Source organism: Triticum dicoccoides, chromosome 6B (assembly GCF_002162155.2).
Source record: "Triticum dicoccoides isolate Atlit2015 ecotype Zavitan chromosome 6B, WEW_v2.0, whole genome shotgun sequence".
NCBI classification, from domain to species: Eukaryota; Viridiplantae; Streptophyta; class Magnoliopsida; order Poales; family Poaceae; genus Triticum; species Triticum dicoccoides.
The window spans coordinates 633,990,546-634,009,511 of NC_041391.1; the positions used below are offsets into that span (position 1 = coordinate 633,990,546).

The window sequence follows — 18,966 nt, forward strand, 5'->3', positions numbered from 1 at the left end:
CTATCTTGCACCACCTCTGCCAACCCATGTCGGTTTGCCCGCTCCTCCTAGCTTAGATAATAAACTTCAGGTTACCCAGCGACTCCCATACCGTCACCCCACTCCCTTGAGTTTTTAGATGAGTCCTGCGGTGTGATATCTACTACACAACCTTCTTCTTGTAGACGTTGTTGGTCCTGCAAGTGCACAAGTTTGTAGGACAGTAGCAAATTTACCTCAAGTGTATGACCTAAGGTTTATCAATCCATGGGAGGTGTAGGATAAAGATGGTCGCTCTCAAACAACCCTGCAACCAAATAACAAAGAGTTTCTTGTGTCCCCAACACACCCAATACAATGGTAGATTGTATAGGTGCACTAGTTTGGTGAAGAGATGGTGATACAAGTGCAATATGGATGGTAGATAAAGGTATTTGTAATCTGAAATTATAAAAACAGCAAGGTAGCAAGCGATAAAAGTGAGCGTAAAAGGTATTGCAATGGTAGGAAACAAGGCATAGGGTTCATACTTTCACTAGTGCAAGTTCTCTCAACAATAATAACATAGATAGATCATATAACAATCCCTCAACATGCAACAAAGAGTCACTCCAAAGCCACTAATAGCGGAGAACAAACGAAGATATTATGGTAGGGTATGAAACCACCTCAAAGTTATTCTTTCGGGTCAATCTATTCAAGAGTTCGTACTAGAATAACACCTTAAGACACAAATCAACCAAAACCCTAATGTCACCTAGATACTCTATTTCCACTTCAAGTATCCGTGGGCATGATTATATGATATGCATCACACAATCTCAGATTCATCTATTCAACCAACACAAAGTACTTCAAGGAATGCCCCAAAGTTTCTACCGGAGAGTCAAGACGAAAACGTGTGCCAACCCCTATGCATAGGTTCATGGGCGGAACCCGCAAGTTGGTCACCAAAACATACATAAAGTGGCACATGATATCCCATTGTCACCACAGATAAGCACGGCAAGACATACATCAAGTGTTCTCAAATCCTTAAAGACTCAATCTGATAAGATAACTTCAAAGGGAAAACTCAATCCATTACAAGAGAGTAGAGGGGGAGAAACATCATAAGATCCAACTATAATAGCAAAGCTCGCGATACATCAAGATCGTGCCATAGAGGGAACACAAGAGAGAACACGAGAGAGAGAGAGAGAGAGAGAGAGATCAAACACATAGCTACTGGTACATACCCTCAGCCCGGAGGGTGAACTACTCCCTCCTCGTCATGGATAGCGTCGGGATGATGAAGATGGCCACCGGTGAGGGATCCCCCCCTCCGGCAGGGTGCTGGAACGGGCTCCTGAGAGGTTTTTGGTGGCTACAGAGGCTTGCGGCGGCAGAACTCCCGATCTATCTTTGTTGTCGATGTTTTAGGGTACGTGGACTTATATAGGCGAAAGAAGTCGGCCGAGGGGTGCTCGAGGGGCCCACGAGATAGGGGGCGCGCCCAGGGGGTGGGCGCGCCCTCCTATCTCCTGGCTTCCTCGAGGATCTTCTGACATGAACTCCAAGTCTCCCGGATCATATTCTTCCCAAAAATCACGCTCCCGAAGGTTTCATTCCGTTTGGACTCCATTTGATATTCCTTTTCTTCGAAATACTGAAACAGGCAATAAAACAGCAATATGGGCTGGGCCTCCGGTTAATAGGTTAGTCCCAAAAGTAATATAAAAGTGGATAATAAAGCCCGTAATCATTCAAAACATATAATAAAATAGCATGAATGCTTCATAAGTTATAGATACATTGGAGACGTATCATGGTGTCCCTCCCCGCTAGATCCACATCCCTTCTCCAGAATGTCACAGCCTAAGCTCGACCATGTATCCCAGGGAGCCCGACGAGCGTTCCTCCAAGAAGTGGTTTATCATGGCCTCTCTGGCGGACGTTGGCGAGGTGGTCGCCGTTCGCCCCGACCTGTCGATCCGAAGCAACACGTCACCGCGGAAGCCGGTGAAGTCGTTGACTACGTTGCCATGTCGAAGGCTTCATGTCAGCAGGCTTGCGTATTACTGTATCTCAGGAAAGCTGGCTATGACATCAAGCTCGTCGACAACGATGGCTTCACATGGGCCATGTCATAGGTTACGTGGTCCATCCCCAACCCCTCTGGTTCAACCTCCGTCGATCTCTTTGACGGCCCTGCCGCTGATCTCCTCCGCCAGGCAGTCAAGGATTTGCGATCCTTATACGCCATCGAGCCCATTTGTTCATTTCTAAAGGACACGTTCTACATCGGCGGCTTGGAATCCTCAATTACCAAGTCAGATCTCATCGACCACGACCATGAGGAGGGCACCCACAAAGGTTCTTCCACCATGGGTCTGTACTCTTCCAACTGGAAGGATCCCGTCCATGAAATGTGAGTCAACATCCTATCAGCAAATCTTACCTTTTCTAGCTTGTCAACTCGTACCCTTTGTTGTAGTAGCATTTGTCGTGCGGTGCTATAACTGTGCCCTATTTAATTATTTCAGTTATGCAAAAATGTATTGTTCAATAGGGCTATGTGATATTTAAGTATGAATTGTCCACTTTAGTTTCACGAATGGCTATATTTGGTTGTTTATAGTGAGTAGATGCCTTGTTTATCTGTATTAGGTTGTTAGGTTGGTTGCAGTGAGCATTTTTCCATTTATCAAGCCAATGCCTTGTTTATATGTATTTTGTCTTAGTTTGGTTGCAGTGAGCATTTTTATCAAGCATATGCCTTGTTTATCTGTAGTTTGGTTGTTAGGTTGCTTTTTTTAGCATTTCCCCAGTTTTCAAGCAGATGCTTTGTTTATCTGTATTTGCTTGTTAGGTTGGTTGCAGTGAGCATTTGTCCAGTTTTCAAGCATATGCCATATTTATCTATATTTGTTTGTTAGGTTGGTTCCAGTGAGACTTTGTCCAGTTTTCAATGGCTATATTTGGTTGTTATACTGATCATTTATGCCTTGTTTATTTCAGTCATTCACAATGTGTTATTCATTATGTGCAAGTCGGAACAGTGCCGCTCGACTGCATCAATACCAGTTTGAATGGTTATATTTGGTTCCAGTTATGCCTGGTGTAGTTAGGAGTTAACACATGCCCTTTATTTCAGTTTTACACATTTATCCAGTGGTGTTTAAGCATTACCTACGTTCTATTCATTTTCAACAATACCAGTTTGAATTGCAATATTTGATGGCGGTTAAGCCTGCTGTCGGTAAGATTGCCTTCCATTTTATATATGCTTTAACAGCATGCTGAAACCAACACATTCAAGCTATCATTTGGAGATGATATTGTTTACCTTTGCTATATTTGTTTGATGTTAAGGTTTCCATACTTATCATGCCTTTCCACTACTTATGCAGGACAAAAACGGGAGTGGCCACTATTTTTCGCCGAGGTTAGCTTCGTCCCTCGGCTTGTACTCCCCCGTCGTTCCATAATGTAGTGCATATAGATCCAGGCATGGACACTTGTTAGGTTCTAATATTGACTTGTTGCTTGTAGGTACATATGCCCTCGGCAGGGATCCATGCATCGACCCTTTTTGCGTATGGGGCAATGAGATATTCATGAACAAGCATCAAGTGAGGAAACTGATAAGGATTATTAGCAAAAAGATTCGAATGGTGGCAAGCAAATTATTTGTTTATGCTCTATCCAACACAACAGTGAGCTGTAGGATGGTAACTACAAACTCTGCAGCCTTCTCTTTTTACTTCCCATAATGAGTTGTTAGATAACAATGTATGAATCTTTTTCGTTCGTAGTGGTTCCCGAAGCAGTTCACTCAAGATTACCTCGCAAAGTACATGATTGGTGGACACGCAATGAAGGTTAAAGTATTCCATCTAGACTACAATGAGCATCGAGAAGTCATAATGAAGATAGTGAAGGATGGACGGGCAGCCATCACAAGGGGTTGGCCTAGAGTCGTGCATGCATTACGCATGGAGGAGGGCACAATATGGGCATTCCACTTCCGCTTCTCCAGCAACCAGAATGTCTTTCGCCTCTCTCTTTGCATCTTTAGTACAACTGTGGTCCATCATTCTTTACTTGGTGCTTCTGTAGTTCTTCAGGATATGTACATGTGCATCAAATTATGCATTTGTGGTTGAACCTATATTTGTAATAAACTTGGTTGGATATGAAATAAGTGATTGCCTACTTTCAAATTGAAAAAGTGATTTTTTAACTAGGGATTAATTAGGGATTACACTACACACGCTTTGCAAAAGCGAAACGTCTGCGATAGACGTGGAGATCAGACACGTTTCTAGGATCCACTACGTGTGTGATCAATCTCCACCGCACACACGATCAACGAGGAAAAAACTTGTGCGATCAATCTCCACTACACACACGATCAGCCAGAAAAAACATGCGCGATTAACAACAGCATCGCACACAGTTCTTTCTTATTAAATGTTTGCGATAGTCACCTTACCACACACACTTCGAAATTATTGACTGTGTGGGTTGTACATACTAACTGAAACATATTCCTTGGATGGACTGTGTGGAATGTACATACGAACGGAAACGTTTAGCAGGGGCTGACTGTGTGGGATGTACTTACGACCGGAAATGATTTCGCCTGTATAATTGTTTTTAGTACTATTGTACGTATAACCGTATTTGCTCGCTTACCGGTCGCACACGACCTCATTTTGCCAAGCGTGTGTGCCAGGAGGGCATATCCCTGACAGTTTCTGGGTCGTGTGGGAAGGGCCCCTCTATCGCCCACATTCCCTTGGTGACGGTTCCAAATGTCATCACGGAAAGGGGTTTAAAACCGTTTCGTATAGCACTGACCCGTACCAGTGACCTGACTATAATTCTATCCAATTTGACGTGTAATGTGGGCCTCATGGTGGGCTTTCATGTTGGACCTAACTAACCCGCCAAGCCTGCCACACTGTCTACATAAGAGAAGCCACCAGAAACCACTGGATCCCTGCGCCTCATTCCCCTTGACCAAAACCTAGCCGCCACTGATGGATCCACAGTTAGGAGAGGTAATTGATGAACAAGATGAGGTTGCTAGGGCTAAAAGGAGGGCTGAAGGAGAGCCAACCGTCGACCACAGGCACAGGAGCGACGCCAGAGATTGCTGCCATGATTATGGCGGAACGCGACAAGAATGACGTGAAGCAGTTCAACGAGGTGTTCCCAGAAGGAACCAACATCACAGATGAACTAATCATTTGGTGGGCTAGAGACAGGGCATCTTTTCCATCGATTCCAAGCAACAAGGAAGAGATGGACTCAGATCCTGGCTGCAGCAGAAGGAAGACATGATTGGGATTAGTTCAACACGGTAGTTTCTGACTAAATTGTGGTGTTCTGAATCTGCTTGTCTTGGTCTGAATATTGCTCTGAATCTTCTTGTCTTCTTCTGAATCTTGTTCTTAGTCTTATTTTGAATCTTGTCTTGTTCTGAACTTTCTGAACTTTATGATTGCAGTGAAGGATGCAATTCAGGAGATGCAACAACCATGATGAAGACGATGCAATGTGGCTGCCTGGATCTATGTTAAAGACTATGCTTATTTCTGAACTATCTATGTTTGGGTTGTTGAAAAATCTATGATAAAGACTATGATTATTTTGTAAGAAATGTATCCATGGCAGAATATTTTTAAGTCTGAACTTATGCCTGAATCCATCTATCTGCATTTATCTGAATGTTTTTATACTTGGGCTTTGCTGAACTTGGCTGGTGAAATGTGATTTTTTTGTCACTCTATTTTTTCAAATACTTTGACCAGCAACTGTTCTACTGTTTTAGCACAAGTTCCAATCTGTTGGGTTTCAACAAAGACTTTAATTGCAGCACAACTACCACCATTTCTCATCACTCAATCTACCACTTCCCCACTGTCACACTCCACCACACTTCCTCTACTCCAAGATTTAAGTAGCCCAACAACTCACTCTATCTCTCTCTCTCTCCAAAACCTCACTCTACATACATCCATGGCTCGTTCTTCCTCTATGCCAGACCCATGGCTGAACCCCTTCCCGACTGGCAAGGGCTGGGTTGCCATGCCTTTTGGGTCGGCTTGCAGTGATGAAGACCTGTTCCTCGACTACATGAAGATTGCCATGAGATATAGCAGTGCAGAAGGGCTCATGGATGCATCAGAAGAGGTGAGGAAGAAGGCGACGGCTGAGGAGAAGTAGCGCATGGACCAGCGCTATGGAACCCCAGGTAAGGGTATCATGCCCATCAACATGCTGTTGTGGGTAATGAAGGAGGCAGACTCCGGCGATGTTGGGCAGAGGGAACGGTGGGCAGCCCACCGCTATATCCCTCCAGCACAAGCTACGGCTCCAGCTGCTATGGGCAACGATGACAAGGACATGTAGATCATTGCCCCACCAGCACTACTCGCTCGCTGACGTCCTCCTCCCATCATCGTCATCGATGGAAACGAAGAAGAGGTGCCAGAGCTGCCACCTACCACTCAAGTCAAGCAAGAGGTGCAACGGTCAAGTCGCATAGCAGGGCAGGGGCCTAACAATCTGAAACTGTAAGTTTCAGATTCAGTTACATCAGTTATCGCCAGATCTATGTGAGATTCAGTTCTGTCAGTTTAGTTCTGTCAGTTTATCAGGGTGTTTGCAATCTCAGTGAGATTCAGTTCTGTCAGTTTAAGTGCCTTTGAACAACTTCAGTGTCCATGTGCTATCTATGTAAGACCAAATGCTATCTATGGGAGACTAAATGTCTTCCAAACTTCTCTGAATTTGTCTGAACCTGTGATGAAGCAATTTCTGAAGTAAATAGATCTCAGCAAGCACTTATGATACAACACACAGAAATAAACTGCATCAGACTTAGATAATTTAGTTCTTAACTTAGCACCAGTTCTCAGTGTCAGGATAATATTTGGGAAGTACAGATCAGGGAAAACAGCACCCCCCATACCAACCAAAATGATTTGAACACATTACAGTTCTTAGGTAGTTAATAGGTAGATCAGGGCATATTTGCATCAGACTGATCATTCATAGGACAATTATATATATAGGCCTCATATATACTTACCATCCAAAGCTGCCACTTCACTCCTCCATCACAACTTCCTTGATCTTGTCTAGCTTTTCCTTGCACCCATGACCAACCCTCAGGAGCTCAGCAATGACATTTTCCAGCTTCTTCTTCTCTTCTATAAGGAGGTCTCTATCCACCTATATCTCCTTCATGGTCTTCCTTGTGTTCTGGATTATATCAGCTTGACTCTGAAGGATGCACCTGTGTTCTTTCTTGAGCTTAAGCTTCTCCATTTGAAGCTCAATCTTTGCCTGCTCCTCAAGTTGCTTCTTCTTCTCCTTCAATTCATTGATTGCCTGGTTTGTGCAATCCATGTCATGAGATTTGATTCCATCCTGATAATCAAACAACTTGGACACATCATCCACCAGCTGGCTATACTGATTGGCCAGAGAATCAAGCTCCTTCTACAGTTTTGCAACCTCTATCCCATGAGCCTCATTATCCTGGGCTCTACCAAGGTTCTGCTCATGATACATATCCCAGAGCTTGCTTAAGCACCTTTGCAGAATTACAGGCCAGGGGAGATCTACCCTCTCCAGAATACCACATTTCACACCATCCTCAAAATCAATTTAAATTTACAGTGAACACCACTGTTAACAAGCAAATTCAGAATAACAAATCATAAACAGTAATGATATACATAGCTACACTAGTTAGTTAGTTCTATACTAAAGATACAATATATCAATATGTTTCATATGTTTCCAATGCTCTTTACTACAAGTACAGTATTTAGACATACCAATGTTTTCACACTTAAGGAAAATTCAGAAAAACAACAACTAAACACTCTATTTCCAGAACTACATAGCAGAAATTCAAGCTAATCAAATCCACACCAACTTGGTCCATTACCTCGGTAGCACATCCCATGAATCTCCTGCCAGTGTTAGTGCCTTTAAATGCCACAAACTTGCCTAGCATCTGCCTATGCAGGATGCACCTTCTCTCAGATTCAGTCACAAGCCCACAGAAACTAGGGTCTATCGCAGTGTCAGGAGTTTGCTGAACAGCAAAAACATATCTATATCAACTACAACTCACATATATGAACTTAAATGGAAGAAATCTCAAATATCTTCAAACCCTAACCCTAACCCTAGAACAGACAGGAGAGAGGAAGAGGATAGACTGCGCTGACTTATAAAGTACTCCATCTGCATGCTGCTGAACTCGCTCATGTACTCATCATCATCGTCCGACGTCTCGTTGTTGTTCGGCCATGACGGCATGGTCGCAGCGTCGCCGGAGTGCGAGAAGAAGAAACAGAAGCAGAGGAGAGCAAAGAAGAGTAAAGTGAGCTCGGGGGAGAGTGAGAGAGCTGGTGGGGACGAGCGCCCGGTCGGCCAGGTTATTCCTGGTCCGACCAGGTGCGACTGACGACGACCGGCTCTAACGACCGAATGCGCGCACTGTTAGCCATTAAGCGGGCCGCCAGCCTGGCACATGGGCCACTCACGTTAGAATCGCTGTTAAAACGGTCAAAACGACCATTCCGTCAACCTGGTAGTTTTTAGTCACAAGATTACGTTTTTTTAGTTTTCAGGCACTTTTAAAAAAGTGGTAGTTCTGTGGGATGTGAACCTCTAAACTGGTAGTTCTTTTGTCAAACACTCCTCTTGCAGTCACAAGCCGCACAGTTCACTTCAGTCGTCAGTGAGCTCCATGGCCCGACCCCCGACGAAGCTAGCAGCATCTCCCAGGAACAATGATGGGGTTGCCTGCCATCTTCACGGCGGCCGTGTTGGTCGCGATCATCATGGTGGAGTTGCCGTGCGCGGAGGCGAAGACGATGATCGAGCTGTGCTCGGGGTCGGACTCGTGCCTGGCGCTGCTGGGCTACACGCTCTACACCGACATGAAGGTATCCGAGGTGGTCGTGCTCTTCGCCAACGACCCCTCCGCGCTCGACTTTGCCGCCCCGGGCGCCGCGCACCGCATCCTGCCCCTAGGCCTCTTCCTCCGCGTGCCCATGCGCTGCGCCGGTGCTGACGGCGTCCGCAGGTCCGTCGCCGTCCTCTATGTCGCGCACCCCGCCAACACGCTCGCCACCATCACCGACATCGTCTTCGCGGGGCTCGCCTCTGCCGACCAGATCTGCGGCGCCAACGGCCTCACGAACGCTGACGCTGATGCGCCGCTCGAGGCGACATCGAGTAGGGATCCTCAAACACCCCCTATACGTCTGGGCGGGGCTCCTCAAATACCCAAGGCTTTGCAACAGTGTTTGATCTGTAGCTTTCTTTTTCTCCGGTGGGTATCAATTTTGTGGGACCTTTTGCTCTCATGGCTTTGTAGTCCCCATATTTGTTTACGATGCCTTTGGTTACTTTCATCGTTTTTTTCCCTTTTGCATACTTGTCCCAATTGGATATGGTTGAGCATATGCAAGCAAAAAACCATCATCTGCATGTTGATTGGTTGCCTGCATCCTCTCTCCCTGCATCGTAGCAATGCCTTTATGCATCGTGTTTGGTTGCTCACATTGGTTGTGTCCATACTTGTGCATGTTGTTTGGTTGCATGCACTGAACATGATTAAGAGTTAACAACTATACATAACACACAGTGTTACACTAAAGTGCCCCAGCGACAGTGGTGGGCGGTGGTCGTGGCACCTCGTCCGACTAGACAAGCACGGAGTTGCTTGCGAGTGATGTCATCGTCGGCACGACGAACTATTTGCTAGCGCCATCACCGCAGAGAAACTCCATGTGGAGTGACAAATAGGAAGGCGTTGAGATAGAGGATGATGGTGAAAAATGCAGTGTGCCTGCCATGGCGTCGTCAGTGTAGTAGGACGCGGAGGAGGAGGCCAAAAAGAACAACGATGACGACGGCGTCAGTGTAGTAGGACGTGGAGGAGGAGGTTGAAAAGAACAACAATGACGATGGCACCATTGTAGTAGGATGCGAGCGAGGAGGCCAAGAGGAACGACGCCGGCGATGACTTCAATGTAGTAGGACATGAGAGAGGAGACTGAGAGGAACGACGACTGCACAAGTGTAATAGGACATGGGAGAGGAGGTTGAGAGGAACGACACCGTTGGTGATGCTAATGAAACAACACGCGGGGGAGAACGACGATGGCGACAGCGCCGGTGTAGTAGGACGCGAGCGAGGAGGTTGAGAGGAACGACGCCGACGGTGACGCTAGTGCAACAACACGCGGGAGAGGAGGCCGAGAGGAGCGAGACGCCTAGCAGGACACATGAGAGGAGACAGAGATTAAGGAGTGTCATTAACACATATCACACATATGCGTATATATGTTTCACGAGGAAGAAGTCAGATTTAATCTTCTATGATCATCGAAACAGAAAATGTGCAACACGAAAGTTGTGTGAAACTGTAAGATGAAGCTACTGATCAAAGGAAATTTCAAACGGTCAACCGTGTGCGATTGATTTGACAAAATTCATCCAAAATAGCTCCAAAGATGAACACAAAATTGAACATTTACGGTCGACGAAACTATGAACTAATCACAAAAATGGAATCATAACATCGATGCTCATCTTTTTTATGTAGAGTTTATCTCAAATCGATGCATCGTTGTGTGGATTAAGAGGGACCAAAGAAAGGAGATTAGAGAAGGAGCTTACTCGAGGTGGAGGTGGAAGAAGAAACAACTTACATGCTATATATGGCTCGTATCCTTTCGTGCAAGAGGGCTCACCATGTGCGCTCTATGGCAGCTCGACTCAGAATGGCCCGATAGAAACGGCCGATTTGAGCGCTCCTATGGATGCAGACTCAGAGATGCTTTGTGTTTCGTGTGGATCAACTTTTCAATGCAACCCAGGCAACCAAACAGCCCAAAAACATCCCGTGCGGGCCTGACTGGGCCTAATGCAGGCTACCAAACGCATTCAGTGGGAGGAGACGTTCCCGTCGACGACGAGGCGCCTACGGTGGCTTCGTAAATCTCAAGATGATATGCCGGTTCAGTCTTTCGGAGGTGCTCATAGAGGTAGGGTGTGGCGTGTGTGCGTTCATAGGGGTGAGTGTATGCACGTGTATATGAGCGCTTGTGTCTGTACTGATGCTCAAAAAAAATTGCAGGCACAAACTTTTACAAATATTATCGGAATTAAGAATTACTCTAGAAAGGAGGGGAGTAGATCTCATAATACTCCTAGTGAAGAACAGCACAAGCCCTTATATTATTAGTATCGCTGAATTGTTTGGTGTACTACTTTTTATCTTCAGTTAATATCACCAGTTTATCGCTTTTGTATTCAGCATTATCAGAAGATCATATATTAATTTGTGCTCACCTACTCTTCTTTTCAAGACAAGAGAGAGAAACTACGTATGTCTTTATTTGTGCACATTTGTCTCGCCTATATATAACTATGGTGACCTCCAACGACTGAACAGAGTAAGATAAGAGCACGGTGCAAACTAACATATAGTTAGAAAATAATAGTGGAGCAAATATTTCCTGGTTTGCACACCGAGAGAGACAAAAAGACAGGCTACCTAGATTGTTTTAGAATGAATGTTGGGAATGAGTGGCACCAGAAAATAATCTCGTTGGAGGTGCCAACGATTCGGGGCATCGCCTCCAAATCACGGAATCCATGATCAACTCGTCGCATATACGAGCTACCTCCATCGCACTTTATGGGATACCTGTTAGACTGTATATATACGTAGTCTTATATAGGCCTTGTGTTGTACCTCTTGATACGTTTATATAATGAGATAGCCACACCCCGTTTTAGAGTGTCGAGGCAGTTTCTCAAACCCTATGTTTTACATGGTATCATTGTGAGTGTTGTCCATAGGCTCATCATCCAGGAGTTCAAGACGGACACCACGTCCAATACCTGCAGCATGGTATCAGTTTAGGTTATAATGCCTTCCGCTGCACCACCTCCCGCCGCCGCCGCGCCGATCTCGACCGCCGCCGCCGTGCCAGCCCTCGCCCCGATGTCGCCCTTCCTGGCCTCCCGGCCCCTCGCGGCGACGTACGAGGCCATGCCGCCACCGCCCGTTTCCCCGCAGGCCTCGGGGCTCCGAACGAGATCGCCCTGCCCGAGACCGCGGCACCGCCAGCCCATGGCGGCCCTCCTCCGCCTATGTCGCACCCATGGTACGGCGCTCCCGCGCCATCCTATGGGGCGCCCCCGCCGCCGTCGTCCCTATGGCCGGGGTCGGCCTATGCTGCGCCGCCGCCACAACCCTACGCGGCGGTGCCGCACCCACCGCCGTCGCACCACTACTACTCGGCGCCACCGCAGCCGTCCTATGGGGGCGCGGCCGCCTCGCCGTATGGCGCCCCTGCAGTGCCCGGCCAAGGTGCTTCGGCTGCTGCGGGTGCTGGCCCCTACGCCGCGCCTGGCACCTACGGTCCTCCTGCTGCGCCCGGTCACGGCGCTTTGGCTGCCGCCCCTGCCGGATCCTACTCCTCGCCTGGCGCCTACGCGATGGTCCCTCGTCCAGAGATGGCCCTGTCCATGGATCCCTATGCACCCCTGGCGCAGGCATACACTGCTCAAACCGCGGCGCCGTCGCCGTTTTATTTCTCGCACCTGCTGCCGGTGAAGCTTGTGCCGGACAACTACCTGTTATGGCGTGCTCAGGTCTTGCCTCTACTCCGCAGCCGCTACTTGGAGGGCTATGTCAACGGGTCCATCCCATGCCCACCCCCTCACCATCCGGCATATCACACGTGGGTGGCGCAAGATCAGGCCATTCTCTCCGCCATCCAGTCTTCGCTCACACCGAGTGTTTCGTCAGTGGTCATCTTCGCCGCTACGTCCAGGGAGGCGTGGGCGGCCCTCCACACTAGTTTCGCCTCTCAGTCTCAGGCGCGTGCGCACTCTATACGCACCGAGCTGGGTAAGACCAAGCTTGGTGATCTCAGCATCACGGAGTACTTCAACAAGATGACGAGCCTCGCCGACACCTTGGCCTCTATTGGTCAGCCGCTTCAGGACGAGGACTTCATCACCTTTGTGCTTAACGGGCTCGATGATGATTATGACAATCTCATTGAGAACGTCCATGGTCGAGAGGATACGCTCCCGCGTCGTGAGCTCTATGCGCGCCTTCTTGGGCGTGAGCAGCGCATCAAGGCGCCCCGGGTTTCCCCCAGCTTCGTCTCCGCCAACACCGCCACACGCGGCAAACCTCAGAAGCCGGCCCCATCAGGTGGCAAACCAACGGCTTCCTCGTCACAGGCCTCGCGGGGTAACGCGCCGACCATCACTGGAGGGATTCGCCTAGTTGCTTGATGTTCTAGTTGCGGTGCTCCTCAGGCTTGTCAGCTTTGTGGCATAGATCGTCATCTCGCCTCTCGCTATCACAGACGCTACAAGCAAGACTTCCTTGGACTTGGTAACAATGGAAAAGGGAATGATAAGCAGGTTGCAGCTGCTGTGACGGGTCACGAGCACGAGTGCACCCAGTCCTACTCTCTTGATCCGGCGTGGTATATGGATACAGGAGCGACGAATCACCTCACCAGCGAGATGGGCAAGCTCTCCACTCAGGAACCATATCGTGGACATGATCAGGTGCACACCGCCAATGGAGCAGGTATGCGCATCTCCCATGTTGGTCAGGCATCACTTCTTTCACACAATTTTCGCAAACTGCGTCTTTCTAGTGTCCTTTGAGTTCCCTCTGCTACACATAGTTTGTTGTCTATTCCTCAACTTACTCGTAATAGTAATGTCCTTGCTGAGTTTCACCCTTTTCGTTTCTTTATCAAGGATCGGGACACGAGGGTCGTTCTGCTTAGTGGTCGTCTTCGCCATGGCTTGTATGCACTTGATGCACCGCCTGCATCTCCTACGCCGTCTTCTCCTCAGGTGTTCAGTGTTGTTCGTGTGTCGCCTACGCACTGGCATGCGCGCCTTGGTCACCCTGCTGCTCCTATAGTTAGTCATGTGTTGCATCGCCATGGACTACCAGTTGTGTCCAATAAAAGTGCTGAAACTATCTGTGATGCCTGTCAGCAGGGCAAGAGTCACCAATTACCTTTTTCAGAGTCTAGTCGTGTTGTGAAACATCCTCTTGAGCTTGTGTTTTCTGATGTATGGGGTCATGCCTAAACGTCTGTTAGTGGTCACAACTATTATGTCAGTTTCATTGATGCTTACAGTCGGTTTAATTGGCTATATCTTATCAAGCGTAAATCTGATGTGTTTGATGTTTTTATTCAGTTCCAAGCACACGTTGAGCGTCTCCTTAAGCACAAAATTATTCATGTTCAATCTGACTGGGGGGTGAATACCACAACCTCAACTCGTCTTTTAACAAGCTTGGGATCTCGCATCGCGCATCTTGTCCTCATACACATCAACAAAACGGTACCGCTGAACGTAAGCATCGTCATCTTGTAGAGACTGGACTTACTTTACTAGCTCATGCCTTCGTCCCGTTTCGGTTCTGGAGTGATACTTTCTCCACTGCCTGTTTCTTGATAAATAGGCTTCCCTCACGACTGCTGAAAATGAAAACCCCTCTTGAACTCTTGCCCGATGGTATCCTAGACTAAACATTTCTCAAAGTGTTTGGGTGCGCGTTTTGGCCGCACTTGCGGCCGTACAACAAGCGTAAGTTAGAGTTTCGGTCTAAGAAGTGTGCGTTTCTTGGATACAGTTCTCTCCACAGAGGGTACAAGTGTCTTCATGTTCCCACCAATCGTGTCTACATTTCTCGTGACGTTGTGTTTGATGAGAATGTGTTCCCATTTCATGCTCTTCCGAACCACTCTACCAGTAGTTTACCACCTGTGCACTCAGCTACACCTTCGCCTGATCAATTTGTGGATGTTGCAAATGCTCCTGTGTTGCTTCCTAACCATGCTGCAGGTATTGGACGTGGTGCCCGTCTTGAACTCCTGGATGATGAGCCTATGGACAACACTCACGATGGTCACGTTGATCCGGTGCATGGACCATGCATGGCGGGTCGTGCCCGCCAGCCCGATGCATCCACAGGTGTCCCGCGGGCGTCGGGAGCGCCCGCAGCTGCACCCGCCTCGCCCGCCCCGTCGCCCGCCTCGCCTGGCTCACCTGCCATGCCGCAGGCGTCGCCCTTGCCTGGCCCAGCGGCATGCGGCCCAGCAGCCACAGCAGCTGCATCGTCCAGCCCCGGCCCAGCAGCCACTGGCCCAGCGGCAGGTGGCCCAGCGGCCACGGCAGCTGCACCGGCCAGCCCCGCCTCGGTCCCCTCGGCTCCTCGCGAGCAAGGCTTGTCGTCGGCTGGGCTCAGCAGCCCCGTCTCGGCCACGTCGTCTGGTGCTGAGTCTGATGACTCTGGCTCCTCCAGCTCCGGGTCAGTCTTGCCTTCGTCTCCTGTGGCAAGCCCCGTGTTGCCGGCACCGCCTGCTGTGCCCCTTCATCGACCACACACACGCAGCCGGTCTGGTGTTTTTCACCCCAAGGAACGCACAGACGGGAATGTGGCGTGGCTTGCCGCATGTGTGGCTCATGCTGTTGTGGATCCGACGGCTAAGCCGCGTCATTTTCAGGCCGCATTGGGTATTCCTCACTGGCGTGCTGCGATGGAGCAAGAATTTCAGGCTTTCTGAAAAATGGCACTTGGCAACTTGTTCCTCCGGTCTCTGGCATCAACATCATTGACTCCAAGTGGGTGTTTAAGGTGAAACGACATGTAGATGGTTCTATTGAGCGCTATAAGGCACGCCTGGTTGCCAAGGGTTTCAAGTAGAGGTACGGTCTTGATTATGAAGACACGTTCAGTTCAGTTATCAAGCCTACTACTATTCGTATACTGTTGTCTCTTGCTGTTACTCGTGGTTGGTCCTTCGTCAGCTTGACGTGCAGAATGCCTTCCTCCATGGAGTTCTTGAGGAAGAGGTTTATATGCGTCAACCGCCGGGTTTTGTTGATCCTACACATCTGCATCATCTCTGTCGTCTGGTCAAGGCGTTGTATGGACTTAAACAGGCGCCTCGTGTGTGGCATGCACGCCTTGGTTCTGTTCTCCAGGCTCTTGGGTTTATTCCCTCCACTGCTGACACATCACTGTTCCTCCTCCAGCATCCTGAGGTGACGATGTATCTATTGGTTTTATGTTGATGATATCATCCTTGTCAGTTCCTCTGATGCTGCTGCTGATCGCCTTGTGTCTGCATTGAGTGAGGAGTTTGCTGTCAAGGATTTGGATGCTCTGCATTACTTCCTTGGTTTGGAGGTGTCACGGTCTTCTACTGGGTTGACTCTGACTCAGAAGAAGTATTCCTTGGATTTGTTGCATCATGCTGGGATGCTCAAATGCAAAGATGCTCTCATTCCGATGTCTGCGACTGACCGGTTGTCTGCCCTTGATGGAGATCCTCTTTCCAGTGATGATGCCACTGAGTATCGCAGTCTTGTTGGCGGTCTGCAATATCTCACTATCACCAGGCCTAATGTCTCTTATGCAGTCAACCGTGTGTGCCAGTACCTTCATGCACCTCGTACCACTCATCTCTCGGCAGTTAAGCGCATTCTGCGGTATGTCTCTTCCACTGCTTCGTATGGTCTGCTCCTTCAGTCTGCACCATCTTGGAACTTTCGGCTTTCTCTGATGCGGATTGGGCTGGAAGTCCTGATAATCGGCGATCCACGGGGGGATATGCAGTGTTCTTTGGTCCTAACTTGATCGCCTGGAATGCTCGCAAGCAAGCCACTATGTCTCGTAGCAGTACTGAAGCTGAGTATAAAGCAGCTGCTGATGCTACCGCTGAGATCTTATGGGTACAGTCCTTATTGCGAGAGTTGAGAATCTCTCCAGGTCATCCTCCACTTCTGTGGTATGATAACAACGGTGCTACATACCTTTCATCTAATCCGGTGTTTCATGCTAGGACGAAACACATTGAGGTTGACTATCACTTTGTTCGGGAACGTGTTGCACAGAGACTACTTTGTATCAAGTTCATCTCCTCAAAAGATCAACTTGCTGACATCTTCACGAAGCCTCTTCCACAACCACAGTTTGTAGGCTGTAGGCGCAATCTTAATTTACTTTATACTTCAGACTATAGTTAAGATTGAGGGAGGGTGTTAGACTATATATATATGTAGTCTTGTATAGGCCTTGTATTGTACCTCTTGGTACGTCTATATAATGAGATAGCCACACTCTATTTTAGGGTGTCGAGCCAGTTTTCCAAACCCTATGTTTTATAATACCTACTTGTGATGTTAGCATTGGGAATTATCTTAAACCGAACCTGCATGCTACGGGGTCGTGGGTGACAACAAGAACGACCGTGGGAACAAATGTAGATCTATCCACCTCTTTCTTACCCTCGAATGTATACGAACATCAACTTTCTGACGCAGGTGTTAGCCCTTCATTCTAGCTACTAACATCAACACTAGCGTGGAATTACTGGCATGGTACTGTACTAAATCATTGGAGACAGCTTGTAATGTCCTTTCTGTTATGGTTTGGCAAGAAAAATCCCTTTCTATGATGAAGATTTTCTCTTAAAGCTTCTGCGATAAACATTACTTGTATTGTGTTCTTCACTATAGCCTCCAGAAAATCAAACAGTTTTTTCTTTGGGCTGAAATGCTCCATTTAATTATAACTAGACATGTTTACAAAAATTACAAAAGTAATCCCTCAATAGAAAAATACGGTAGCATCATGAGGGTTTAACGGCATGCATGCCGACGCTTGTCTAATAAGTTATGGTGCTCCCTCCATTCCAAAATAATTGTCTCAAACTTAGTACGGAGTACAACTTTGTATTAGACCTTGTACAAAATTAAGACATTTATTTTGGGATGGAAGGAGTACTTGACAAAAGCCTTCGTGAACAAACAATGAAGATGTAAAATCCTTCGGTCGCGTGTCGATCTCTTGAATGACATTGATTATTCCCCGAGAGTGCCTCCATTGATATCCGTGATCACAGTCTTGCAATCAGAGGCGATCACAAGTTGAGAAAATCAAACAGAGTTAGAGAGGCCTTTTGGTCCTGCGCGTATGCAAGTGGGCCGCGGCCTAATCTCGCGAAGCTCGCACGCCACACCCGCTCCGTCACCCACTTCGTCGACTAGTCCTTTTCTCCCTTTTTTCTGTTGTTGGCCTGGCAGGAAAAATAAAGGTCGGTTTTTTGTAATACCGTTTAAAAAAATTGAACTGGATTTTCTGTTACAGAGACTTTTTTAAAAATACTAGAGAATTTGAAAAAAAAAGATTGCGAGCTGGAAAAGAGTTCATGAATTTTAAAAAATGTTTGCGAAAAAAGTTCATGATTTTTTGAAAAAAATGGAAAAAGCTGAGGCATTTAAAAAATGTTCATGGATTTGAAAAATATTTGCGAATTTTTAGAAATGACCATATATTGAAAAAAGTTCATGTATTTGGAAATTATCCATTATTTGAAAATATTTGTGAATTTAAAAAAAGTTTGTGAATTTTACAATGGTTCTCACACTCAAAAAAGTGCATGAATTTGAAAAAAAAGGGAATTTAAATCACAATTTGAGAAATTTCATGAATATAAAACGTTTTCAAAAAATTGAAACAAAACAATAAAAAATTAAACGAATATAAGAGAAAATAATATGAACAATCACTGAAGAAATAATATGGAAGCTTTAGAAGCTTCCAAAAACCGGTCGTAAGCTTCTAAAAGCCATACAAAACTGGTTGGTGACATCTGTAAAAACCGCGACCCTACGGCCCGGTATGTATGAGAGGTATGCGTCCTATAAGAGGCGATATAAGCGGGAGCAACTAATCAAGGGGTACGCTTAGCAGGAGCCTCGAAAGGGTCACTATGGTGGGCTTAGAGCGCGCCACTTCTCGCCACATGTCGCATGCTAGCCGCTCTCTTAGGATTTTGTTTTTCATTTTATTTTTTTGTACGTGTTTTGGTGTTTTGGGTGTTTTTTTTTTTGAAAAAG

The 18,966-nt window shown here is 47.2% G+C and overlaps 1 protein-coding gene across 1 annotated transcript; it reads left to right on the plus strand.

The window, feature by feature from the left end:
- The first annotated feature begins 8,783 nt into the window (after positions 1–8,783).
- On the plus strand, positions 8,784–9,731 carry LOC119321356 (lysM domain-containing GPI-anchored protein LYP6-like). Its single transcript, XM_037595074.1, has 2 exons — positions 8,784–9,298; positions 9,644–9,731. The coding sequence occupies exons 1-2, from the start codon at positions 8,784–8,786 to the stop codon at positions 9,729–9,731; spliced, it is 603 nt and encodes a 200-aa protein (XP_037450971.1).
- Positions 9,732–18,966: the final 9,235 nt, after the last annotated feature.

What these genes read in the sequence shown, in the direction of transcription:
- LOC119321356 (XM_037595074.1), top strand. Translation starts at nt 8,784, where the DNA reads ATGATGGGGTTGCCTGCCATCTTCACGGCGGCCGTGTTGGTCGCGATC. An exon ending in ATACCCAAGGCTTTGCAACA is followed by an intron (nt 9,299 to 9,643) that starts GTGTTTGATCTG and finishes CATAACACACAG; the next exon opens with TGTTACACTAAAGTGCCCCA.